Raw genomic sequence first — 27,742 nt, forward strand, 5'->3', positions numbered from 1 at the left:
CTTGCAATATTTTAAGAAAAATACCTGAATTTTAATATTTAAGCATCTTTAAGTGTTTATACTATCTGACTGGACTGGTATCTTCTGTTATGCTTGTTACGCAACCTGAACAGGACAATTCTTTGTGCTGCCATATACAGATTTTGATTCCTCATTCTACACATGCACATTTAAAAAGGACTGGAGACTAAAACTTTCTACAATTTTGTATTGAATGCTCTTCAGCAATTGCTCTTAAGCATCTCCTCAAATAAAAGCTGTCATGCTTTCATGGTGGTGGTTTTTTTTTTTGTTTTGGTTTGTTTTTTTTTCCCTAACCGGTCTAACAGAGTTAAGTGCCCAGCTCTTTTTCATCACTTACTCAAAAGATTTCCTTGAAAAATCCCAGCCCAATTATCCTGTTAGTTTAACATCAGACATCTTTAAAGACTTTCCCTCCTAAATTTAATGAATTAATGATTTTACTTCTAACAACTGTAAGCCAAAGCAATGCTATGACAGCTTAAAAAAAATACACAGCTACATCACTGAAGCTATGCACTGAAGTGACGAACATCTTGAGGGCATGATTAATAAGCAGGATGTCTGTAGGACTAACAAAGTCCTACTCAAGGCAACTGTAGAGCTATACATAAGAGATTGTGCAAATTAGATGTCTAAAGATGCCACTTAAAGAAATACAGCATGAACTGACCACAGAGCTGCTAATAACTGAAACCTGAGCACATGCCTAGAATATGGATAAAATAATTAAAAGTGCATAAAAGATGTATGATAAAAGATGATAATCAATAAATGAATGAATGCTATAAACATTTAATTATTTTTGTATCTATATATGTAAACAGTGACTTCGATTCTTTATATTTGGTGCTCTTTAATCAATTATACACAGAGTTATGATTTTAACCTACAATAGCACCCTGAATAAAGAAACTAATGTGAAAAATCCAATAAGAACTCATGTAAGAGATGAAAGCTCAGGGAGTGACTCCTGCAGTGGTCTGAACAGTCACCAGTGCTTGTGGAGCAAGCAGCTGGCCCTGGAGCACTAGGAGCAGGCTGAGACTGGGGAAACCTCCAACCCCGGCCAGCAACACGCATCGAGGTGACTGGTGGACACTGGAAGTGCAACCAACACCTATTACAGAATCATCGGAAATTCTCTTTACTGTTTCTCTAACACTAATTTTAACCACAAGAATTTAAATACTAAAATATTTTCCGGTTTTCCAAGTAATTATATACTAACCACGAGGGGTTGAGAATGGATGGAGGGCTTTGTTCAGTTACGTACCGAGGTCTGCGACATGCTTGACTGCTGAGTGACACTCCCAGTGGGGGAAGTACATTGCCTCCCACCTGACAGGCTTGCCTAAATAGCAAGAATACGGGTCAAATATTGAAATCAAAAAGTGTTTAAGTGATGATCATATTATTGCATACACCGTCAGAAACATCCCTCTCTACCATTACCTTTTCTCTGAGGTAACAGTAAAAACGCTTTATTCAGAGGAATTAGTTTTCAGCAAAGTGAACTCTGCACTATGGAGCGCTGTCTGCAAGGTGCTAAATGCCTTGAATTCCTACCCAATTTCAGGTACTCAAATTCTTGCAGATCAAGGCTTGAACAAAAACTATCAGAGGTAAAGTCTACCAAACTGTTAATGATGGAGCTAACTGATCAGGTCACTACCTATGGTGCTCAGAACTTAAAACGTGACATCATTAAAAACTGTCATTATTAAAACTTGCATCATAATTTTTATTATTATTACAATGCTCTAAATATAAAACAAACTTTATAAATGTTGTAACGAACACCCTCACATTCTAGAATGATACTTTACGTATGCACATCTACATTTTATGTATGCATATGTCATACATATAAAAGTACACTATTCCAGCCCTTCAGGTGAATATAGGACAGTGATTTGGATTTCTGCATTAACAGACTGCAATCCAAAACCTTCTAGCCTTTCCCAGTCTGATTTTCTTAGCTCTGTCTTGTTAACTGTATATGCACACACATCTGGCACAAAAAATGACAAATCAATATATTACCACGATCTAATGGAAAAGGTATACAAGAAAAAGCCAGGAGTATAGAAAAGTCAGTCCCAGTACTGACAACAAACAGCTATATACCTGAAATCTTTAACTCCATTTTAGCATTTGCATGTGTAAAATCATTAACAACTACCTATCTCTGCAAGATAATATTCTCAATCCATGGTCAACTGAGGTCAAAGTAAATCTTTCCACTGCTTGAGTTTTCAAAATGGGTCTCCTTCAGGGTTCACCAATGTTAAAAGCTGTGCTTCAGAAATGAAATGTCTTTTACTTCCTATATTTCCACACTCAAGAGTTAAAACTGAATCGTGCCATTACTTATAATGAAGCCAGATTTGTGGCAAAACACACTAAGACAGCAGGTGTTCATTATTTTTATTTGATTTCACTACGATACATTGCTATTCATTGCTTTCCCCATCAACTTTTAGAGAAAATCATGGGATGAAGATTGTAGTAGTGTATTTTTAATATTTATTTTATTACTGTTCGATGAGTTACATGATGCACTATAATGTATGCAATAAAGCATGGAATGGTCGCCTGCTGGAGCATCTATAACACTGGACCAAATCCTCCAAACAGTTTGGAGGGAAGATACAATTTAAAATAAAGAAGTCATTAAAAATAACAGTGAATTATTGTGAGGCATTAAGCTCAGGCACTTAAGCTGTTATTACATTTGACAACGCTCTAGAATTATAGTCCTACTCTAGAAAGTAGTACACCATTTTTTTTTTCAGCAATCTTCACTCTCACCTGTGGTACAGTTGCCAGACTCTGAAATTGGGTACTGCTTAAATGCTGCTGCTGCAAAGCAGCAGTCTGCAGCATTAGATGCTGCTGTTGGGCTGCGTACATCTGCTGGAGGTACTGAGCAGCTGAGCTAGGAGGACGATGCAAGGCCTGCTGAATAACCTGTGATGAATCAGTAGGTAATTAATTACAATTACAAAGTACATACCATGCTGACATGATGCTGAAGTTTACCTTTACAAGGAGATAAAACCAAATAAATTCTTTTCACGCCGATTATGTAATACTGAACTCATTTCAGCACTGTTCTCAACCAATTCTCAGAATGGAGTCAACATAAATGTATTCAAGTTTTCAAGGAAAGCCTGACGATCAGCTGACAATACAGCATCATTCATAATGCAACATCCACGCCTCTTGGGTTCTTGTCAACAAGTTATTTTTGAAACATCTGAATAGAGTCTGAGGGACTCTACTGCTAAATCAAACAATGTACTGTACAGAGTTTGAGGGGACCTAATTTAAAGAACAGCATGAGGGGGCTGGATCCAAAGAAGCAGTTGTACACAGATACCTCTAGATCCCTGTAGTCAATGTTGGTCAAATGAACAGCTTTATTTTGTGGTATTTTGTCAAGTATTTTGTTAATAATCCATACTCCTAGGGAATGGAGAAAAAATCCAAACTTTCAAGCATAGCATTTCCCCTCTATTGTCTGGGATGCTGGCCTGCACTCTGCACTATTCTTAAATGGTCTGATACCCTTTGGCAAACCATATCTTCTGAAAACCAGTAAGTCAGGTATTGAGAAAGAAGATGGCAATTAAGAATGGAAAGTTAATCTTGTGTAAAGTATTTCACAATGCCTGCACTGTACAGGATAGGAAAGAATACCTCACAGCCCAGTACCTGGACAGCATGTCTGTCAGAGCCGCTGTAGACAGATATCTGTGGCAGCTGTGTCCGGGACGTGGAGGTGGTCGTGATAGTAGTTGTAGAAGCAGAACATGTTGTTGTGTTTGGTTCATTCTCCATAGCTGGGCAGTGTTCGTCTAGCCTGGCAGAATTGAAAATAAAGCCGCTTATAAATAAAGCCAGAACATGCTGATTTTAAAGGGGAAAAAAAAATCTAAAAATCCAAGCTTCACTGAGAATAATGGACAATTTTCAAACGGATAAGTTTGTAGGATTTGCTATTACTTGATGGGGTTTGTTGAGGAATGTGGTAATAACCTTTTAAGATCCATCAAGAGTAGCAACAGGTGAGCAACTTAGGAATACATGCAAGATTTCCAGTAAGCTACACAGGAGCACTGTCGCATCCCTCCTCCCCACAGCACAGCTGACCATTCTGGACCTTCAGCCAAACCTGTTCTTGGCAAAAATCACTTGTGGCACACTCTATTTGGAAAGATATGGAAAGGATGCAGAGAAAAATTGCTTTTACTTTTTACAGCAATACCTCCCAAAATACAGCAAGAGTCAAGGAAGAAACTACTTATTTAAGCAACTCTGACGGTTCTTCCACAGCCTTATAAGACTTTCCTCTGTTGCAGAGTACAATCCCTCTCCCAAAATGTTGTCATTAAAACTGAAATTAATCACATATCTCTCTCTCTCTCTCTATATATATATATGAGGGGTGTTTAGTTTCCTTTTCAGTATTAGTATTACGATTAAAAGGAAATAGTGTATTTTCAGTTTATTGCTTTTAAAAGGATGTTAAAAAAATGGGTGGGGAGAAGATACATTTCCTTCTTAAAATAAAGAACCCAGACAAATAATCACTGAGAGGGTTGTAACATACAAGCTAAAAAGCAGCATTGCCAAGTGCTTAACAAACCACCCACTGGATGCTGTGGACAGGAACATAATTAGGATTTTCACCTCACACAGCTGAAAGTAGAATGCAGTGCTGCCAGGCTGCTGCCCTCACCTCTCAAACACAACTACTTTGCAAGTACAGAACTACACATGATGCTGAGTACTTGGAATAACTGAACTTTAATAGATATATGGTCACCTAAAGACCTCACGGCTATCGTATTGCATACTTGCATAAGCTTTACCATCAAAGAAAATTCATTGCAATAAAGTGTACTTTAAAAACAGAGATACCTACTATTAGAACGGAATAAAAACTATGGCTTTGTTGTTAAAAATTCACATCTGTTGCGCATTATTGATGCCATTTGCCTACCTACATCAGAGCACAAGGTAACATACGTGGGCTAACCACTTCAACTGCAATAAAACCAGTATCATTTCTAAAACCACTTTACATCAATTTCACATAATGCTAATGAAAAGTACACTGAAAAAAAGTCCTGTCTCCTCCAGAGGACATTAAATGCACATCAAAATATTTACATCTACAACTCGTCTATCTAGTTTTAGCAGAAAGTTATGCATCTGGTTAAATTAGCCTACGAAAACAACACTGGATGTCTAATTTCCTTCATTCTAAGCCACATTTTAGATGTATTATTAGTGAGAAGTTCAATGTATCCCACTCTACATGTTATTCCATCAGAACTTCACCCCATGAAAGCTGTTAATCCTTTATCTGAAATAATCTTATTTTCAAAAATAATTTTGTCATTGCCCAAGTTGTTCCCGCAACAGATGTACAATGAAAATAGGAAAGAGCACCTAAACTTCTACTCAGAGTGGCCTGGCACTGAGGCACACCTCCCGACCTGCTCTAACTCCTCGGAGCTGGTGTGACACATTTTCTTGCCACCGCTCTGCCCTATGGCAACACCAACACCACGCAGCGCAGCCCTCGGCAGAAATCGTGTGCCCTCTTTCGGCTGAAGGCACAGTCAAGTGTTTCGACAGACGACACTTGTTAGAAACCTCTCCTCTCTTGAAGTGAGAAGTAGAATGTTTAGGGAGAAAATACAGAAAATGTGGTTATTTTTAGCAAGAAAACCAAGAATCCATTACAATTTAGCAAATGGATATTTTATGTCATTTTATCATTATAGGCTTAAAATCAGACTGTCTTTATAGCGAAGCTTTCACCTCCTTTACAACGTTGTATATGTGGAGACCACTTTTAGTTATAAAAAAAATCTCACATACAACTGAAAATAATCTTTCGAGATTGGTCATGTAAGTATTCAAAAAATAAAAAAGGCAAACCTCCTATATTTGTAGTAAAGTTCATTTTGTTAAATGTAGGAGAAGGACCATACAAAGATGTTGCACATGAGTAACTTAAAAGTCAAAAGAACCTCTGTAATTCAAAGTAAGTTTTAGAAAATGCACTGAACTCTGGCTTTAAAAAATGACTACGCATTTGAGCAACCACAAAATACAAAGCACAACAGAAAACGATATTGAAAATAAGTATTTATTCAAGTAGTAATTTATTCAAGTAGTAATGAGACACCACATAATCTCAAATTACACTGTGCATAATGTAAATATTCAGAAGTTTTGTTCTCTTTATTTTTTTTTGGTCAAAGCAAATATGTAAATTTAAAAAAATAGCTGCTATTCTATACTGATAACATTAAACTACCTTCACAGTGGACACAAACGTCACTACTCATGTTTGAGAAAGTTTGACTTTTGGTGAATATCATGGTAACAGCATCCATAAACGGTATTTGAAAATAGCTTGTGGTTGTTTTTTGTTTGTTTGTTTAAAGTTTATTCTTATTCTTTCCATTCATGACCTCTCCCTATGCCAGCAAGGGTACCAAACACAGAAATTTAACGAAAATTTCCTCCAAGTCTAGTCCCTGCAGGCATTTTTGTGTATGACTGAAGGCTCTGAAATAAGTTCTCTCTCCCTTCACTCTAGCTACAAGCATAGGCCAACCTTGCCCAAACCTTGGGGCTTGTGTTTTTGCTTTAAAAATAATTAAAAAAATAAAATAATAATAAAAAAAAAAGGCAGGTAAACAATCAAAAGGGAAGTCGAAACTATGCCCTGTGGACGCCGCGCGGCACAACTCGCACGCAGCGGGCCTGCGCGGGGCAGCCCGGCCCGGGCGCTGAGGGACTCCGGGCCGCTCCGTGGGCAGCGCCAGCGCTGCTCGGCGGCCGCGGCCGGTGCTCCCGCCGCGCTGACCCGCCCCCTTAGCCCCCGCACCGGGCCGCGGCCTCGCCCAGTCCCGCCGCCAAAACCGGCAGCCATACCGCGGCCCAGCGCCACCGCCCCCCTCAGCGGCCCCGCAGGCAGCAGCCGCCGCCGGGGAGGGCGGAAAGGTGGGCGGGAGGGGAGGCACCCGATCCCCAAGCAAGGCTGAGCCGCCGCCAGGGCGCTGTCAGGGCGCGGGGCGCTGTCGGGGCGCTGTCGGGGCGCTGTCAGGGCGCGGGTCCCCGCCTACACGCCCCGCCCCGCCACGGCCCGGGCCTGCCGCTGCCGCTCCCCCTCCTCCGCGCGTCCCGCCGGGAGACTCGCCTCGGACAAGCCGCTCACTTCGCTTCCGCCATCTTCTCGCCTCCCTCAGGGGGAGGTGCCGCGCAGGCGCGCTGGGCACGGCCGGCGCCGGGCACGTGACGCCGCCCGGCGCCATGTTGTCGTTGGCGGGAGGCGTCGTTCGTAAGGAGCTGCGGCGGGTGTGGGCGGTCAGGCCGCGGGGAGGCAGCGACTGGCTTCACGCCAACGCGGGAAGGTCGTGGTGGCGAGCAGCGGCCTGGCTGGGGAGGAGGTGTCTGGCCTCCCTCAGGACCCGCTGTGGTGAGTGGTGCTGCGTGTTTAGCTGAGCGCAGCTGCAGGGACAGTTATTTTAATTCTCCTGTGGCAGTGACACAGTTCAGCCATATGTTGCCAGGGCCTGTGGTAAATAAGCTTTATTTATTTCATGCTTTAGCTACAGTAGGAAAATGAAGGAGGTGATATATGCTGTTTTGAGAGTGTTTTGGGGGGGTTAGTGTCAATACCAGCCTGTAGTGCTTTTCTGCATTGGCTGCTCAGGGACCTCAGCAGCTCCAACCAGGATTCTGGTGGTGAACTGGAAACTTCTTTGAGGGATATGAAACAGAAATCTGAGTCTTTTAGCCCCATTACCTTAGCTTTCAGCTCTTTCCTATGAAATGATGTCTCTGAGCCTTTCCTTGCAATGGGGACAACCACCTCACCCTTTGAATTGACCATAACTGATCTGAGTTTAATTATTTCCCTTCTGTAGGTGGTAGCAGCCGCTGCATGTTACCTGGCACAGCTGAGCAAAGCCCAACCTCTGTAAAGACAAGTAGCCGCTGTACCACATAGGCTTCATTCCAGTCTTGCATGGAGCATCTTGACAAACTCAGCACCTTGCCCTCTCTTCCTCAAAAAATGCTCTCCTCTGATGAAGAAATACCTTCCAAAAATCTTTGAATTACATTATGTAGCTTCCAAGTACACTAGTATTTCCAAATCTGCTTGTATTGTCAATGATACAGAAAGAAAGCAGATACATTGGACAGAAGTGCTGGCTCATGACACTTTAAATATTGATAAAGAATCAGTTGTGTGAAAATGAAATAGGTTAAAAATTTTGTAATAGGAACAAATAGTAAAATGTAGCTCAGCAATACCTCTTTTTGCTGTTTCCTCCCATAATGCAGTTTGACCAACTGATAACTGGAAATTAAGGTGGGGGGAAATGCCAGATGTCTAGCAGCTTTTTGGGATAGGTGAGTACTTTACGAAGAAAATAATCTTGGCAAGGGTCTTACAATACTCAGATACCTTCCAAAGCAGCATAGATGAGCTTAAACTGTTGAAGGGTGCAGCAGTCACCCTGACCACAGGTGGACGGTGTGTGATAAGTAGTGACAATTTACCAGGTCTAATGAGGATGCCTCTTTTCTGTAAAAGATCATATGATGATTACGTAGGAGAATATAGGAATTTTCATGGGTTAGAAAAGGAGGTGTAGGGAAGATTAAGATTTAGACTGGAATACTCTTGGAGACCTAGTAGGAAATAAGAAAATGTGTCAGAAGTCCTGGTGCAAGATATGGGTGAGTTCAGAAACAGGGAGGTGCTTCCTGATGTATGAAATATATGTGAGACTGTGGAAGCTGGGTGGAGCAAATAATTTTATTTTGAGGGAAAAGAAAAAGATCAACTGCAGCAGGAAGCTCAGCATGAAAAAAGTTCTGTACTTCGTAACTACACCAAAGGTAAACAGCAAATAAGGCCTAAGTTATTTTATCACCAATATAAGAAAGAGGAAGGTGTGTGGATTGGAAAGTATCTCATGTAGCAGCCTGAGCACAAAAAAGCTGAACTCCCCGCTGCTCCAGCAGCCATCCTGCCGTGATGCTGGCTGGAGCGGGGAGGGAGACAGAGGAAAAACAGGAATTGTTTTTACTGCAACAGAACAAAACAGAAGTTCCCCATTTCTTAGGATTGCAAAGAACAATGTATTCAGGAAGCACTGGACAATATAAATATGTGTTATCAAAGAAACTAGTGATGTATTGTTAAATAGGCAAAGCTGGAAGGAAATACTCCTTGCATTGATAAGGTGGCTTATGATTAACAGTTTTAACCACCCCCCTTTGCCTCCTTTTAGTTCAAAAGCATCTTTCCTGTTTCTTTCCTAAAAAGTACCTTAGCCATTCGATATGTGGTAATTAAAGCTTCACCTGAACTGAATATACTGTCTTCTGAGCAGTGCACACTGCATGGATTCTTCAGAATTCTTACAGAAAATATTTTAGTGAATGGTAGTTGTAAGAAACGCGTTGCCATTGCTTCTGCTCAGCTCTGCGCTGGCAGCCGAAGGGCAGCACGCTACATTTGCAACGGCTTTGTGTTAAAATCCTGAATCTTCTCTCAAATCAGGTTGGTAGTGACAAAAAAACCCAACAAAAACAAGAAACCAACACCACCACCACGTTAGGTGTTTCTGGCTCCTTAAACCTTAGAAGAAGGACAATCCGAGTCGTGCCTCAGGAAAATGACAAGTTCCTCCTTCACCCCTTCCCTCATCGCAGCTCCGGCTGTGGTGAAGCCCCGCAGAACGAGCCGCCGCACAACGAACCCGGGCACCTCGGCCTCGAGGAAGCGTTTTGCCGGACCGGAGCTGGCCCGGTGCAGGAGGCTCCCCCAGCCCGTTGTGGCTCCCGCCAGGCCGGCGCCCACCAATCCCAGCATGCCTTGCGGCAGCCTGGCCGCCGCGGGCCGTACCAAGTGGCGACGAGGCCTCCGTGCGCGCCCCCGCTCCGGGCGCGGGGAAGGGAGTGGAGGGGCCGTCGGGTGGCTTATGGCCCGCCTGGCCTGGAGCGCCTAGCTCCGGTGGCTTCGCTACGGGGATCCCGGCTGCCTCTGTGCCGCCGCTTCCCCTCTTCCGCTTCGGCGTGGAGCGTTCCGCTCCACAGGTGTGCGTTAGAATCGCGAGGGGAGAGCCCACGTAGCGCGGGGCGGGGAACCCGACAAACGAGGCATGGCGCCTGCCCTCTCTGGGCGGCAGAGTTGCTGACCGGCCGCTCCCGGAGCGGCTCCTCCTTCCTGCTGGGGGAGTGTCCGTGCTCCCCTCCTGCATCGTCCCGCGCGGCTCCGCGCTCTCCCCCTACCCAGTCCGGTGCTCCCCCCACCTCTCGTGGTTCCGCCCGCCCCGGGCTGGCGCCGTGAGGAGGGGGCGGGGCCGCGGCGCGCTCGGGGCTCGGCGCGCTTGAGGCGACGGGGGTCGCGCAGCCGCCGCCGCCTCCTGCTCCCCTCGCCCGGGCAGTGTCGCCCGCCGCGGGGGGGATGCCGACGCAGCGGGACAGCAGCGGCAACAGCACAATGTCGGCTCCGGGCGGTGTAGGGGGCGGCTTCGGCGGGGACAGCGCCCACCAGGTCCGGGTGAAAGCCTACTACAAAGGGTGAGTGAAGGCGCGGAGCCCCGGGGCCTGGAGGTGGGGCCTGGGCCGGTGGAGCGGCTTTCGCTTCGCCTGTGGCAACCCGGGCCGGAGCGGTGCGACCAGGCCTGGCGGGGGGCGATGGGGCTGGCGCCGCGCTGCCCGGTACCCCGGGTCTGAAGTAGATTCCTCCGGGTACTGGGCGGAGCGGCCGCGCTGGGCGGGGGCTCCCCTCGAGTGCTGCGGTGGGCTGGGGATATCCCCGGCTCCCCTCGGGTGCTGCGGTGGGCTGGGGATATCACCGGCTCCCCTCGAGTGCTGCGGTGGGCTGGGGATATCCCCGGCCTCCCCTCAGACTGAAGCTAAACTGGCTGTCCTGTTAGGGCCCCATACCCTGAAGAAGAGTAGGGGGAAACCCTAGGAACCCCGCAGCTTAGCAGCCGTGCTGAAGTGCTGCTCTGCACCGGGGGAACGGGCAGGACTTGAGAGAAGAGCCTCTCCCGGGTGTGGGTTTCAGCGGGAGCGGTTGCCGGACACCGTGGTGTCTCCGGCATTCCCGGTAAACAAGATCGAACCTGCGGGGCCTTCTCTGCCCTGCTCGCCCTGCTTCCCACGCACCCGGGCGCTGTTTCTTCACGGGCTGTCAGTAATAAGTACATATTCCTTCATAACACTTTACTGGGGGACACATGTTAAAATTCAAACTTAATATGTTCAGGGTCCATCTTTGGTCCTGGTCTCTGCGTGTTACGTGATATTCAGGTCTAAGGGAAGAGGATGTTTGGATGAAAACCTATTTAATCAGTTTTTAGGCTGTTTCCCAGGGACTAAGTGGCTTCTGAGGGAGTCTGTGAATGGTAACTTAAGATGCATCTACTGTCAGTGAAGCTTCTGCTGGGAAAAAAAAAAAAGGCTAGAGCTCTGCACAATGAAAATCTGAATGTTGGTGGTCTAATTCAATGGCTCTCCAGCAATAGCATACAAGGCAGAAGTGTTCTGCTTTGGGTTCACAACAGTCTGTTAAATAGCAACAGTTACAGGACCTGGCTTTTAGAAATTAGAGTGCAAGGGTTGACAATGGTTCATTGGGCCATTAAGCTTAAGAGGAGGTGATCTAAGCAGAAAAAAATGTAGGTTGCATTTTTTGGATTAAGATTGTACACATGATACTCTCGACAGCTTCCTTCCAGTTATCTGTATCAAGTACCAGAAAAGATTTATTACATTTACGGTATGTACTATCTGATATCTCTAGGTTTATAATTTTAAAGAGAGGTATAGAAACTATGCTGAGCATTTGGTGTTTGCTGCTGAGTTTGATTTCTGGTTTGTGTCTTCTTTGGGGCTTTTCTTGGCAAGAGTCTGTGGAAGTACTGTAGAGACTGGCACAATCTGTGGCTTTAAAGAACATGTAAAACACTGTCAGAGTAATAATACGTGAAATTCTAAGCTCTTTGCTTTACAGTCCCTTTAATCCACCATTTCTTAAGGACGTGGAGGTGCCCCTGGCTATCAGCTGGCAGAAGTGTTCATTTGGTGAGGCAGTGAACTAAAGTGGGAACTGTTCTGGGTTAAAGCCATTTGTTTTTCTTCTGCTGGGTCAGTTTTGATCTTGATCATTTCCACATGCAATCACATTCATTCTTGCTTTAGCACAAGGAGGCTGTGGTGCAAGAACAGAGAGATGGCAGCTCAGGGTTGTGGGAGTGAGGATGGAAACTGCTACGTTGGACAGGAATGCTGGCTCATGACACTTTAAGTATTAGGTAATAATTTCACAGACACTGGAATGTTTCTTCTGAGTCTCATCTACTGACCTTTTATCCTGTTAATGCAGTTATCAGTTTCTTTTAATAATGACACTGAGTCATATGGGGTGTTGGTTAACCATTGTGAATACCAACAAACTAACAAGCTGAGTGCCTTAGTCATTCTCTCTACTTTCTTACAACAGAAGGTATGAGACCTCTTCTCAGACTAGTACTGTCAAGAAGTGGGTAAAGCTCAGCACTTCACCTGCACTTAGGGTGAAATTACCTGAAAACTGAGGATTGAAATGCTCATACCAAAGACCATATTTTCCCCTTTTGTCAAATAAACTATCTCAAGATAGCTGGATAAAGGATTTAATGGTAAATGGTGTTAATCTCTGTCTGTGTTGTGTGGTTTTGTTTTTTTTTTTTTAATAGAAGCACTTAAGTGAGTTGTAGAAGTTAATGTGAAAGTCTTGCTAGGAAAGCCTTTTCAACTTCCAGAGGAGTTTCTGGGTAAAAAAACAACCAGACAAAAAACCCTGCAATGCAGAAACACAGATTTGCTCTTGAAACAGTTGGGAATCAGGTAGTCAGAACGTTTGCCTGGAGCTGGAGAGGCTGCACTGAGAGCAGAGAGCCCAACCTGAATCCCCAAAGCATCGAAAAGTCTGGCCTAGAGCCTAATTGCCTTTCTCAGCCGAGACAAAGACTTTAATCAAGAACTCTTTGAAGGGTCTTTGTTTCATTCAACTGTACAATGGTAATTCTTTATCTTAAGTTCATGAAATATGTAAAACTAGCATGGAAAATTTTCCTAAAATGAACAGAGATCATGAGAATAAGAGGATGGGAATTCCCAGAGACTTGGGAATTAGGACATTAGATTGAGTTTATCCAGATATTTCCTTCTCTTAGGTAAGCCACAGTGATCTTTCTCATAAGGCTGGTTGTTTAAAATGCTGAAAATAGTCTTATCTGTTTTAAAGAGTTACTGTAATCTGTTCCATGTATGTACTAGGGGTTCCCCCCCGCCCCCACCTCGAGTTCTTAGGAACTGAATTTATTACACCAAATGTTTAGGTACATTTTTGTTGATACAGTAACAAAGTGTAGCAACTTCAAATGTGTGCCACTGAACAGCATCTGTAATTACAACCACTTCAGCCTTCTAAAATTATTCAGAGTTTACCTTTTATCTCGTTTGTTGTAGATGCTTCTTTGTCAGTTCAGTACAAGAAGCTATTATATCATTAATACATGTGAGGAGGATTGCATTGTAGCAGTAGAGAACAGGTAGGAATAATACGTTGCTTGTGCACTAGGAATCCTGTAGAATTCGTGCTGTTGATTTTTAAAAAAAGAAACAAACGAACAAACTTGAACTCTCTTTCTGTCATTATTAGAACTACTAGCTTCTGTTCTTCAGTGCCTGTTTTGCACTGTTTTAACTGTGTAGGCTGTCATGTAGGTTAGACTTTTACCACAGTAAAAGGCATAGGTTACCAAAGCTTTGCCCACCTTCAGTTTGATTTAGTTCAAATAAAGAATAATCCTGACAGGCCCCTCATGATACATGTTAAACTTGCTACTTTTTCTTAACTTTAATACAGGTATGTGAGTGAGAAAAGTGGAGAAAAAAATGTTAAAGTTTAATTGTAAAATCAAAATACTCCTCCATAAATATTTACAGGAAATTTTAGAGTTCTCACATCCTGTATGTTATTCTTTGTCTTGAGCACTTTCTGATCAATTCTTCAGCTCAATGTCTCTCACTGTCTGTTGAGGATCAAGTTCCACATAGGAGAGTGTTCAGCTTAAGAAAGCTTTGGTTTAAGCACTTAACATTTTCACTCCTTCTTGCAGTTTCAATATTAATTTAATTTTCTAGTGATATATTTTTTGCCAGAAAAAACAAATTGTGGGAGCAGGCAGTTTGAGACCTCAGACTTCCACTGGGGAAAAAGACGCTTCAAATTGTTCTGAGTGGCAGGGCCGGCTCCTTGCGGTGCTGAAACCATACTGGAACAGCAGAATTCGCCAGGAGTCTTGTTGGGGTTAATAAGTAGGCATTATCGAAAGCATTAATGATGACTGACCCAGTTCTGTGATAAATATGTGAATACGTAGATATGTGATTATGTATCTGTATATTTCCACATACTTAATACGTGATAGTTATCTCAGGCTACAGATAAACAAATCTACAGCAGTACTCTCTGTTCATACAGTGGATTGTTCTCACTGAAGTCAAAACTCAAAAGTCAAAAATGAGATATGGATAGAATTGCACTTAACTGTTGGCATTGGAGTTTTTTGTTTTATTTGATTGGTTGCAGGTGGGGTCTTTTTTGTTAAAGGTTGTTATGACTGTTGAATGATCTACAAAAGAAAATGCAAAAGAAAAGCTGTCTGATCTCAGAGGAAAGGTGGGGAAAATAGTGATGAGGCTCGTTGTCTTCTACAGATATTTTAAATCTGTTCTGTATTGTTCCTGTTTATATTTACCATTTGAATTTACAGAGTCTCCCTATGGCTTATCTTTTACTGATTCTTACATTTGCAGGGTATTGATTTAGGTAGGCCTTTTGTTAGTATAAATAAAATTATCCTTTATTAATATTTATGGAAGATATAAATGACAACATTTTAACTGAAAGTAATTCAGGACAAGTACTCTCTTGTTTATTTTCATGTTTCCTACTCTCAGGTCCCTGATTAAGACTTATTATAACAGTACTAAAACAAATTCTAAAAAACCTGGTGTTTTCAAACTGAGAGCTAATTGACACATCCAAATGTTCTGGTGCAGAGTCTGCTTGAATCAGGTTTTCTTCTAATTCCACATGTGTGTCATGAAGAGACAAAAAGGATATTATGCCTTAGAATGTCTTTATAACAAACATGTTTATTAAAAGTAGTACATAAGCTTATCTCCATAAGAAGGAAAGGGCTGTTGTCAAGAGTTTTTTTTCCTACCTCTTGGTAGAAAAGAGGTATTTTGTATTTTTTCATGCAAGGCATCAGTCTTTGGTCCATAGCAACTTCCCTTTGTTCTTTAACTTAGTCTACTGTTTTTTGTTTAAAATGCCATATTTATGTTCAGTAAAATTTAACTTGACGTATTAGCATGAGTGACTACAGCTTTTTCCTAATGAAGTCATCACCAATGTGGTTTTAGGTGCAAGAAGTGTGGAAAACACCGTATAATGCAAAGATGTGATAACAGAACCACACCAAGACCTGTCTCTGTAGAAAATGTCAGTGTCATCAGTGTAGTTAAAATGGAAAAATAAAGCTTGTAGAAAGACCTGTAGTCTTTCAGTTTCTGTGTTACATAAAGCTGGCTTTACAGCTCTAGGAAAGGGTGATAGATATTGCTTGTAGAACCTTATTCATACTCAGATACCGTTTTTAAAAAAATAATATTGCTTTTAGCTAGGATACTCTGAAAGACCCAGTAGTGTTTTTTATAATGGAGTTGGTAAGATGTCCCAAATGGATTTAATAAGTGTCTGATACATGTCCTGTTAGAGATATTGGAGTAGTAATTTGGAGAACTTGCTTAAATTATAAAATAATTAAACTCTCATTTTGTTTGAAGGACAACTGTTTTGCTGGTTGAAGCTAGCGACAAGTAGGAAGAGGGGTTTTGGTTGTTTTTTTTTTTTTTTTTTGATCGATACCACCTTTTGCTTTATAAATGCTGAGGGATTCCTGGGCTATTCAGTACCTCTTAACTTATGACTTTTTCTGTTCACTGTAATACAGATAAATCTATTTTAAGTGGACTTAAATAATAAATTTTGAAAAACTGCTGAACAGCTTTTACTAATCTTTTTTTAATCTTCAGCTTTTGCTAGAGCATCAGTGATTATTGTCTCTCAGGGTTGTGGTCTGTCATCCAATTCTTCTTGCTTGTCTGACCATCATAGTCATGTAGTCACTGCTGCTTTTAACGTACCCTCTCCAATTACTGACTAGTTCAATCACAAAATAAACTGCAATACTTGAAATACTTGGCTCTGATTTCTCATTGCCCTTCAGAACTTAACTTTTTGTGTAAGAAAATATTCCAAAGTGAATGTATCTGCACTGAAATGTGAATAAATGAAGGGATGGTAAACTTTGGTGAAGTTGCAAAGTAAGCGATGCTTTATTCCCTTCCCTGAAAAACAGGAAATACAGGTTAAGACTTTGCCTCTTAATAGAGCCTTGTGGGTTGCTCTTTGGTTGATGCCTGCCTGTCTGTAACCATAATGTGCTGTTAAATCTGCCTCAGTTCACAGAGACAGACGTTGGTGTTGGGTTCACAACCTGTGTATTTTGAGAGAGCATGCGAGGGGAGACCTTTGGATGGAAGAGAACACGGTTTGCCCTGTGGTGTGGGCACAGTTTGGCACTGCAAACGAAGCCCCATCTGTCCCAGGGCACTGCACTGTGTCTCAGTACTTGGGTCCAGATATTGTTTTGTCTTGCATTTTGTCTTGTGGAAAGAAGAGGAGCAATTCCTCAACCAAATAATGTAGCAGCTTTCTGACTGCTTTATTGAGATTATTGAAGTTATTTCACTATCCTAACTATTTACTGGAGTCTTTCCCCTAACTAACCTAACTCTGATCATGCTCATAAATCCAGAAGTAGGCTAGCTGTTCTTCTAGTGCTGAGAAATTGCTAGTTTGTTTTATTCATGCTACTGAACTTAAAGGAACCCCAGGCAATCATGTTTATCACGTGTGTTCTCTGCCACTCCTGAAAGTGGTTCAGGTTCAGTGACTGCAGTATGTTAAGTTACCTTAATTATTCCACTCTGGCCCTGCACAAGACAATTTGAAGATATTTAACTTACTGCATATGCACACTTCAGTCTGGTAGGCATATTGATGTGAATTTTGACCAGATAGAAACTTTCTGTTGCTTCAGTTATTTTCTTTTTTTCCCCCATAGCGCTGGTGGCTGGAACCAACTGAAACAAATCCCAGCTAGCTGAGGTTTTACGGGAAGATAGAATCATAGAATCATTTTGGTTGGAAGAGACCCTCAAGATCATAGATTAGTCTCATAGCTCAAATATTGGACTTATATGAGATGTTTGAAGAGTAGTGTTGTAAACAGTCCTCTATTTTTTAGTTCCACCTTCCTCTGAACTGAATCACTGAAATCCTTTGTTTAAAGGGTTGCAACTGTGAGTCACCTGTTCCCCTTTAAGGCCTAGCAAATACTGGGACAATGGGTCAGCATTTTGTTAACATAAACGTTTAAAACACCAGGTTAACTAACTCTTAATCTTAATTATAACAGAAATATACATTCTGCATAACAGTAAAGTAGTAAATTTTAGTTCTAAGTATGTCTCTGTCAGCCTTCTCTGTTTCTGTGGTGAAGCATCATGGGTTTTGGTTTGTTTGTTTTGGTTTTGTTTTTTTTTTTTTTTAAGGCACTTTCAACATTTGGACTATCCACCCTAATCTGCTAGGAAACCTCTTTAATATTTTTCATTTTTTTTTAATAACATCTACACAATCAACATTTAGTTGGAGAAGATGTATACATTCTTACAACATTCGGATATCTAATAACAAAATAGCTGTTACAGAGTAGGCAAAACCAGCAATAGGTTGATAATGTGCTTCAAAATTTTTGCAATATTTAATTCTTTGGTTTCCACTGGTATGATATATCTCATTTCTATGTGGGATTAATATCTGCTGCAACTCACTTCATAGTTATTTGGGCATTTAAATCTTATTTTTTCTTAAGCAGGTACTTGAAAGATTAAATGTCAAGTAGTTGGTAATACAAATCACTTGGAGCCTGACTTTGCTATATGAAGAGAACTTATGCACTGATGGTTTATTATCAGTACTTTAAATTTTTTTTTTTTTTTTTTAGGGAGCTGCAACAGGGATGGGTTTTATATTAGTGGTATGTGGAAAGTGTCGCAGCTGATGATCAAATGCTACGTATTGCAGTATGATTTCTCAAATTAATTTTTCTCTTGCTCAGGGACATCATGATAACGTATTTTGAACCTTCCATCTCATTTGAGGGACTGTGCAATGAAGTTCGAGACATGTGCTCCTTTGACAACGAACAGCTTTTCACCATGAAATGGATTGATGAAGAAGGTAAATCGATGCTTGGTCTTTTGACAAATATTTGATCAATATGTTTCTCAGCTGTCCAGTTCTCTTTTCCCTTTAATCTCTTCCTTTCCCTCTGCTTTCGTAAGAAAAGCTTATAAAACATGTTTTATGTTTTTAGAAATAGTAAATCTGACTCTAAAAATAATGGTTATCCAATATCTTTGTAAGTGTATCTTAAAGGAAAGACTGCTGTTTCAAATGATTTAGTGTGGGGATTTCTGTTGTTTGGGTTGTGTTTTGTTTGTTTTCACTGAATAAATAGATTAAACCTCAGTGATTATCAAAACGTGAATTCAATGTTAGCATCTATTAGGAAGGGAATGGGGAGTATTCCCTTACACTGCTGAAGAAGCACACGGTTCCCCTTAAGTCTTATATCTTTGTGTTAAACTAACCTTAAGTGATACAAATTATAGTATTTATCTACAATATTTTTAGCAAGGTATTAACACATAGCTGTTAGTAGAACTTTTTCTAACTATTGAAAGAGAAATTACTTGTCCAAGTAGCTTTTTGTGAAGTGTAGTAGTAACAACCTTGGCTGAGAACTCATCTCCAGCACATATATTACCCATGTTAAAGTTTACCTTAAATGGAACAAGTTCAGAATCTGTTCTTCCTTTTCCTCAACAGATGTAATCCAGTTCTGAGCTGGATGTATACATTAGTAATTTTTTTAAAAGTTTATTTGCAGTTCCTGTTTTCTTTGTGGAATTGGTGTATTCTGCATGTAGGATTTGAGCTACACCAAAGAGGTGTCTGAATTATGAAATAGCTGTTGAGTTATTTTAGCATACTAAGTACTTGATGCAATATATAAAAGGCCATAATGTGCAGTGATTTGTCAGTAGTGATTAGTATTTGTATGCAGTGATTAGCATAAATGGTGCTTCTAGAACTGTTTCCTCCCCTTCTCACAGCTTTCCCATTCAAAATTCAGTGACTGCCAGTTTATTCAGAGCTTAAAGCTAAACATGGACCAAAGCTGATTTTTGGGAGTGTTATATGGGCAAGTGTGTTAAAGACTACGTGGGTTTGGGAATCTGAGCAGGTTTCTTTTTTTTCCCCTCTTTTCCTGTCCTTCCTCTCCTCATTCCCAAGTCTTTTACACCAGGCAGATGCAGGAAAGTGAACAATATTTATGACCAAAGTTCCGTGCAGAGTTGAACATTTACTTCATAGTAAGTTTGGTGGTTTGTTTTATCTTGAGTAGAACAGAGTTCTAACTGAAGATGGACAGTCAGTCATAGTAATAAGTACCTATCTTTTTAGAGAAACATTTGTAGAAAGTTTTGCATGGATTCAATGGTTTACTTGAAGAAACTATTCTGTCTCAATTTCTGCTCTTCAGAGATCGGCTTTAAAAAGAGGAATTAGACTATTTTTTTTTTTTCTCCCATGTATTTAGGTAGGATTCAGTTTTCCTAAGCAATCTGTGTTTGCTTTAATCATTGACTTCCAGTTTAATGTCAGTGGAGAAGTTAATCTGGTGATGAGGAGTGTGTTTAAAAAAAAAAAATCCCTGTCTTTATTATGAGTAATTCTTTTATCTACAATGTGTGGCTTCTTGCCAAGACCCTTGCCTCCTCTCCTCCTCTTGTCTCCACCACTCTTTAGTTGATTTTCTTTCTAGAAACTCATAATTTGCTTTCTTGGAAAATTCCTCTATCACATCCTCTTCACTAAAACTGTAGTTCAGTCTTTAGTGGTAGCATGAGGAAATATGTGTATAGTGGACAGATACTTGTTATACTACTATCCATGCTTCTTGTAGTAAAAGATAAGTTACTATGGGTAGGCCATCTCTTACCTAATTCCTGAATAAATTGCTTGATCACATGTGTGACTAAACTGGATTTACCTAGTCACCGTGATTTTTATTTGCGTATATGAAATGTCTTTTTAGCCTTTGCAAGATGCAGAGCGTTGTATATAACTACTTCTGTTTCATAGAGGTAATGGCAAACAAGGGCAGACCTGATTTAGTTGAGTGGAATCACTTCAAAAATGCTCAGATTCAACTGGAAAATTGAAAGAACTTGATCTGATTTTCAGCAAATTTCTATTTCATGTGCATGTGGTCAGTTTATCTTACCTCTATCTTCTGAAGTGTCCTATAGGATCGATGCTGGTCTTATGTTTGTGTTCAGTTTGTTTCTTGCTATGTAATGTATATAAAGTAAATATTTTCCTATGACACTTATCCCAGCTGTCTTTAGGTGGCTGCAAAATTTGTACTACTCATAACTTGTTGAAAGAGTGCATCTATAAACCTTCTGTTCTTGGTTCGAAGCATGGTGTGTGTTCTCAGGAGTCTCCTTCTGCCAAAAGGAAGACAAAACCGTTTGCACAGGTGTCAGAAACAGATGAGGAAAAACTGGTTTTTTGATTCACATAGTGACTCTGAATATAGTTGTTGTTCCTCCTCCCCTGTGCTCTGCACGGTGTTAGTTTGTGCAGCAGTAGGCAGTTTGATGGCCAGATAGGCTAATTGTAGGGGGCAGGTTGTGTTCTGAAAAATGACTACAGCTGTCTTCAAGGGCTTGTATCGAGGATTATGACATGCAGAAAAGAATAAAGACAAATGGACAGTTTACATTTATAACTAATATTTTAGCAATAGAAAAGAATGAGAAACAAAAGAAATTAACTGGAAAAACTTTAAGGTGAGTTTTAAATGTCCCCTTGCCTGCTGTGTGTGTGGTTCTACTGAAAAGCCTTAGCAACGCCTGAGTTAATTTTGGTATCTTGTAGTACAAAACAAACAAAAGAATAGTTAATAGCTACTAGCTGGCTTTCAAACTATGCTTTTAACTGAAGACCCAAAGCAGCAAAACTTTTGGATTGGATCCAGTTCAGCTGAGATGGAAATTGTTGTGTCTTCCTCCAGTTCAATTACCCACAACCCGTTTACCTCTTAAGGGTGTGGAAAGTAGTATTTATGTTAAAAAGTGGAAACGCTATATTACAGTAGACGTGCTGTGTGGTGTTCTGGCTAGAAAGAGACTCATTCTGCTCACATGCTGGACTACGAGCAGGCAGAGGTAAATCCCTCATTCTCACATGGAACATCTTGTGTAGGTGGAGTTGGGTGGAAGTTGAACTAATAAGTGGAAGTATTTGCTTTCTTTGAGGCAGTGATGATTCACATTCAACATTGCTTTAAAAATGTTTCAGTTGTAGTATTATTTTGAGCAGGGTTTCTTATTATAGGACATAATTTTTTTACAACATTGCTAATCTGCATTGGACACTGAAGAAAACGTTTTATTACATGGTCGTTCTTTTCAGTCTTTATAGCAGCTTCCAAAGGCTGACAGACACAGGAGGTCAGTTAAAATATCAGATGAAGTCTTTTAGGTCAAGAGAAACATGTAAAGTACAGGCTGTGTGTCCAAAGTAACATGAAACAAGGCTAAAATTTAAGATTGTTGTTGCTCCTGCTTGTGAATACAGCAGATCCTAAACTTTGATCTCCTTTGTTCCTCACCCAGTTCTGTCCCCAGGTTTTAAACCTGCCTATATGCCAAAATCTGCCTGATGTTAAGTGTTGTTTAATGATTATGAAATATGTTTGTGGACACCTGTTAGTTTTTTAGAAATAGAAAGTAGATATCTAGAGAGATCTTAGTCAGTCCTGAACTGTTACTTCTAAAACACACATTTGCTAAAGCAATCCAACACTGTCTTTTCAGAGGAACTTTAAAATACATACCAAATGCTCGTATGATAATTTCTTCCATCTCAAATGGTCAACAAAGCCTGCAATTGTTTTATTTACAGCAAAAGAAAACCATGAAAAACAACCACAAACAAAACAACCACCATGCTTTTTTTCCTACCTTCATGCACTTTCTTTGAGGGATTTTACTTCAAATAGTGCTGCATGAAAATAGTAGTCAAATATCAGAAAAATTGGATGTTTTCACTTAGGTTACATGATTTGTCCAATGTCTTGATTGAGGTTTGAGGAAAGACTAGAGGTCTTGGCAATATTGAAGCAGCTGTGAAGATAGATTTGACTCAGTTCTAATTAAAAAGGAATCTTAGAAGGACTTTAGGTGCGATAACCTGCACCTCCTATACTGAAACTATGTGTAACCATGCTTGTAGCTTGTACTTTGCCTCTTGTGCATATCTCATATTTTTATTTTCCCTGAAAGCATTGAGTATGGCTATATTTTCAGATGCACTCTCTGAACAGTGTTAAAAACAAATACTACTGCACTTGAGAATATTGTTCTGTTTTACTACCATATTATTATGTCTTAGAACTGACTGTGAGGCAACTGTTGAATGGTGCAGACCTAATTGGAATGGATTTTGTCTTGTTCTGTTTCTACAGGAGATCCGTGTACAGTTTCTTCTCAGCTGGAGTTAGAAGAGGCCTTTCGGTTGTATGAACTAAACAAGGATTCAGAGCTTCTAATTCATGGTATGGTGAAATTTACTGTATTACTTCTCGTGTCGGTACCTGTGAAGAAGTAGAATTTTTACCTTATCTGTGTCTTTTGTGCTATTCCAGCCTTCTCAATTAAAGCCTGTTGTGGCATTCTGTCAAGAGGATGCTGAAGACCATGCACTGCACTATTTAGCTGTCAGCACCCTGTCCGTGTTCTTTATTAAATCAAGGGAGGAAAAATACTTTGCTGTCAGGTTATTAATGAAAGACAGCCCCTGTCTCTCTCGTTTATCCAAAACGCTTTCATATACTTGCTGGCAATGAATGGTAGAATATGTATAGTACAGTGTTCTACACTTTGCTATTAATAAGTGCTTTAGAGTAGCATCTCTATTAGGAAAAAAAGTTGATGAGCTCCATTTGTGATACCAGATTAGTCAAAAGTTTGACTTTTCTAAAATTAAGTACTTTAGACTGGTTTTGAACTTAATAGCATTGTGCCCCTGTTTGATGTGTAATTGTTCCATTTTAATTTTTCAGGGTTATAGGCCTATTTTAGTAGCTTCTGCAGTACATTTTTCTTACTGTTTGTAAGTCTTTACAAGTAGAAGATAGATTTCAGTTTAACAGGGATTATAGCAGAAGAGCAGAGGATCATTGTGAAGTGTGTTAGAGGGTGTGTTACACTACAGTGTCTTAGCACGGTCATTCTCTAAAAGGATGCAGAAATCTAGTTCACCATCAGCTTGTTTGGAAGGAAGAGACAGCTTTTCAGCTTCCCACAAAAGCTTTAAAAGTGGAAGAAGAATGTAATTGGTTTCTGTATATAATTTCCTATTTCGGTATATATTACTTGAGTATGCTTTTTGATCTGACCTTTCTCCATTTATTTTTGTGTTTGAACCCAAAGTTTTATTTTTTTGTCTGAAATAAAAATTAATCAGAAGTTAATGTTTTTCTTGCAGTATTTCCTTGTGTACCAGAACGTCCCGGCATGCCTTGCCCAGGAGAAGATAGTAAGTAGGCATTTTAGTTAGGAAGTACAGAAAATCAGGAATTCACATTTCCTGTTTTAGAAGAGTTTGATATGCTATGGTTTGGCACCCTACAATTATGAATATTAATAGTGCAGATCTCTACAAATTAAATATTTTAAAGTAATATAAAGTCTTGCTAAACTTAAATGTTTCACTTCTGATTCATTGTTAATAAGCATTTCACATTCCTGTTAACTATCCATGTCACTCTGCTTTCCTTGCTTTTGCCTCTTCTATTGTGACAGTTTTTTATCCTATTCCCGTCTTTTTGGTAGTTGCCAGATTGCTGGAGGACTAATGTGAGCAAAGGCTTGTAACCAATGGTAATGCCTTGTTGTATCACCATTTAGAGATCTGTGGTTAATTAATTTTAAATTATATTTAGGTACTATCCAGAGTATTCTCCGAAAGCCTCTGTTAGCTGATGTACTAAATATTAAGATAGAGGGAAAATTACCTCTTTAAAGTTTTATAAAAGAGCATGTGTATGTTGTGCACACAGACCTCTGTCAGCTTGATATCAAAGTCTTTGACAAATGTAAATGTGCGCCCTTACAAGTTAGATTTGGCAGTGTGGGGGTTGCTGCTTTTCTGAAAAAATGGGGTTGCGGGCTGAATCAGAAATAGATTAGCAACTCAGTGTAGTTTTGTATATTCTACTTTTCACTTTTGGCTGACATGCCTCTAGTAATAAAAAATCAAAATAAAAAGCCCCGAACAAACAGTGGCAGCTGTGGATCTAAAACACTGGAGGATTTGCACAAACAATGTTACAAATCAGGGCATGTTCCCAATATTGACCTCTTTCCTCCTTTCCCTTCCCCACAGCTCCTCCCCAGGTTTAGGTAAGGTAGGTGCATACTGTGCACACCAGTGTTTGTATTGTTCGGGCAGTTTTCCTTCTCTTGACTTTTAACTTTGCAACAGCAGAGTTAACTTTGAGTTGATCAGGATATTCTACTTCAAATTTTCTCCAAAACTTAGGAAATGAAAAATATACTTGGAGCATTACTCTGTGTTTCTGTAAGATGCAGGAGTGAAACTTTACTCTGCAAATCACTCTACACAGAAACGCCCATGAGAAGATGATGCAGTTCTGTGTTTATATTTTAATGGATATAATCATATGTTTTTCCTCTTAGAATCCATTTATCGCCGAGGCGCCCGCCGGTGGCGAAAGCTCTATTGTGCAAATGGTCACACTTTCCAAGCCAAACGATTTAACAGGGTGAGATTCTTGTCGGGTACTTAAAACCATGATACAGGGATGTCTTACTTTCATAATTATAATGTCATTGCCTTCAAAAATTATAAGGTAGTTTTATTCTTATTTTTGTTGTTTGTCTATAGTACGTAGACTTTTTGTAACCCTGTAGTTTCAGGAAAATTATTCATTATTAAATTACCAGGAACTTAAAACAGAAAAAAAATAGATTGGTATCACTGTTTCAGAGTATATGTAAAGTGAATTGCAACCAATTATATAAATGCTCCTGTGTTCCCTTAAAATCTTTCCAGAGGGCAAACTTGAACACTGCCATTAGATGACTGTGAACTGAAAGTATATTTTCAGTTCTTTAAGTTCTGGGAGTAAAAAGGATGCACAGACTTTTCTTTCATGACTTTTAAACAAAAAACCTGAGATGTTTCTCCAAGCAGCCTGCTTATGATGGCATTCAATGGTCAAATGTAATGAGCTGAGGACCAAGAAGGGTATCTGCTGCATTTAGAAAAAGCAAGAGTGAAAAACAAACCAAAAATATTTAAATAAGCCAGGTTCCTTGACAGCTTCCATAATCTTCCCTTGTTTTCTAAGCTTAGCTTATTGTGTGCTTAATGCTTGAGATTGTCTCCACTAAACTTCATCTTGAGCATCCTTCACATCTAACTTCTGCTTTTTTTTTTTTTTTTTCTTTTTTTAACCTCTTTCTGGTCAAAGGCTGTCAAGGCACCAGAGTTCAATCACTTTCCACTCTTGCTCTTGTAGGCACCCTCTTTTCATGATTCTTTTAAGTTGTTTTGGGAATATACTTCAGTGAGTGGTGATCCTCCCATTTCCTGTTATCTGGTGGTTTAATGTGTTGGAGTGTTTGCCTTCCTCCATACAAATGTGAGGACTGATGTGAGACACATTGCAAATTAGCTCAGTCACAGCAGCCTGCTGACTCAGCTGTGATGCTTTTGACCTGGAGCTGGGTTGTGTCTCTCTGACTGCAGCAGGAGAGGCTCTCTGTGCCTGCACCTTTCCGTGTGGATGCAGACTTTCTGTATGGCAGTTGCTGCTTCGTGTTCAGTGGTAGTTTCTGAGCTCCACTGTACTGTATCTCCCTGTTTGTCCTCTAAAGTTTTCACAGAGACTCTTGGTATAGTGTCAGGTTCAGTAGGGATCTCTCTGATTTCCCATCCTGTGTTTTTCGTTAATGAAAATGTGGCTGAATAGTTTTTATTGTTTAGTTTTGCTCTTGAATTGGTTTTGTTGATTTGTCATTCTAGAGAGCTCATTGTGCCATCTGCACTGACCGAATATGGGGCCTGGGTCGCCAGGGATATAAATGCATCAATTGCAAACTCCTTGTTCACAAGAAGTGTCACAAACTTGTCAACAGAGAATGTGGTCGTCATACACTGCAACCGGTAAGTAACACTTATCTCAAAAGTTGCCTTTAAAAAACAACCAACCACTCAAACAAAAAAAGCCCATTTAATACTAGTGGTTTTCAAAGTATAATCTGCGAATAATCACAGTAGATGAAACATCATTCTTCATAGATACTGTGACACTTTGCAAGTAAGTTTGGGAATCGGCAGAATGGCAATTTAATGGCAAGATGGGAGTCTGGCTTTCACATCTGCTGTTTTTTCCTGTATCAAATATAAACATTTAAGTGATATTTATCTCATCCTTCACAATGTTACATAGTGTGTATTTATGTATATATATATATATTTATACAAACACACTATTTTACATTTTGAAAGTGAAGTACAGGTAAAACAAATGCTCTAAAACATCTGTTAGATTATTAGACTATTTCCCATTTACAGAAAAGGAAGATGAAGTGCAGAAGTTTTGACTTTTCTCCCACAAAATTCAATCATTATTATTTATAAGTCCCCAGAAAAATTTAGTTTAGTACTGCTCCTGGTTTAATATGAAAAACAGACAGCTACAAGTCTACATTTAGTGAATTCATTTGACTAATATGTGTAGTGCTGAAGTACTTAAGCTTTCCTGTCTGATTTCTCATCTGCTATACTTGGGCAGTCTGTTACAAAAATTCTGTTCATATTTGCAGGAACCAATAATGCCTATGGATCCATCATCAGTGCATCCAGATAATGTGGAATCAGGTACGACCAGTAATTTTTTTCTTTAAATTATTGTAAGTTGCTGAAACATGAACTTTGGGGTTTAAAATGAAACAGAATAACCTTAAGTAAATTATTTTAAAAACCTCTCTTTACTTTTTTTCATAGAACAAGAAAAACAAGACAGCTTCTTAATGCTAAGGGGGATATAAATATAAAAATTGCTCAGTTTTCCATGTCTTATCAGTTTAAGGAACCTGCCTAAAAAGAAAAAAATTAGGCTCTCAGTTACATTTTTCCATCAGTAAGTTCTGTACTTTAAATGCTCTGATGAAACAAACAAAAAATTCCTTAACGGAATTAGCAGAGTTTCTACCTGCTCAGTAGCCAAACAGGTTGATTCTTGTAGCAATTGGAGTGATGGTCCTAACATTTGAACTTGCATATAGACAATGATCGGTTTAAAACCCA

At 40.1% G+C, this 27,742-nt stretch overlaps 2 protein-coding genes across 12 annotated transcripts in view; one reads left to right on the forward strand and one right to left on the reverse strand.

Annotated features, from left to right (window-relative positions):
* Positions 1-7,328, reverse strand: part of PHC3 (polyhomeotic homolog 3) — a 42,890-nt gene extending 35,562 nt beyond the window's left edge. For 8 of the 9 annotated variants that reach the window (XR_010651833.2, XR_010651835.2, XR_010651834.2 and 5 more), the window contains exons 1-4: positions 7,250-7,328; positions 3,742-3,889; positions 2,836-2,994; positions 1,298-1,375 (exon numbers count right to left, since the gene is read on the reverse strand). Coding sequence is in view for 5 of the 9 variants with exons in the window: in XM_065844465.2 (XP_065700537.1) it covers positions 1,298-1,375; positions 2,836-2,994; positions 3,742-3,867 (363 nt within the window). In the remaining 4 variants the exon portion in view is untranslated. Of the gene's footprint in view, positions 1-1,297; positions 1,376-2,835; positions 2,995-3,741; positions 3,890-5,531; positions 6,908-7,249 lie in introns of those variants that run through there. The other variant, XM_065844464.2, reaches the window with a different exon arrangement.
* Positions 7,329-7,377: 49 nt separating this feature from the next.
* The window catches only part of PRKCI (protein kinase C iota), a 30,783-nt gene continuing 10,418 nt past the window's right edge, over positions 7,378-27,742 (forward strand). Inside the window, exons 1-8 of one of the 3 annotated variants that reach the window (XM_065844470.2) lie at positions 10,521-10,650; positions 12,280-12,392; positions 18,384-18,505; positions 22,869-22,958; positions 23,891-23,941; positions 25,105-25,190; positions 26,456-26,596; positions 27,259-27,313. In XM_065844470.2, coding sequence (XP_065700542.1) covers positions 12,364-12,392; positions 18,384-18,505; positions 22,869-22,958; positions 23,891-23,941; positions 25,105-25,190; positions 26,456-26,596; positions 27,259-27,313 — 574 coding nt within the window. In that variant the 5' untranslated portion in view covers positions 10,521-10,650; positions 12,280-12,363. Of the gene's footprint in view, positions 7,529-10,407; positions 10,651-12,279; positions 12,393-18,383; positions 18,506-22,868; positions 22,959-23,890; positions 23,942-25,104; positions 25,191-26,455; positions 26,597-27,258; positions 27,314-27,742 lie in introns of those variants that run through there. The other 2 variants (XM_065844471.2, XM_065844468.2) reach the window with 2 other exon arrangements.

The sequence above is a fragment of the Patagioenas fasciata genome, chromosome 9 (genome assembly GCF_037038585.1).
Source record: "Patagioenas fasciata isolate bPatFas1 chromosome 9, bPatFas1.hap1, whole genome shotgun sequence".
Taxonomy (NCBI): Eukaryota; Metazoa; Chordata; class Aves; order Columbiformes; family Columbidae; genus Patagioenas; species Patagioenas fasciata.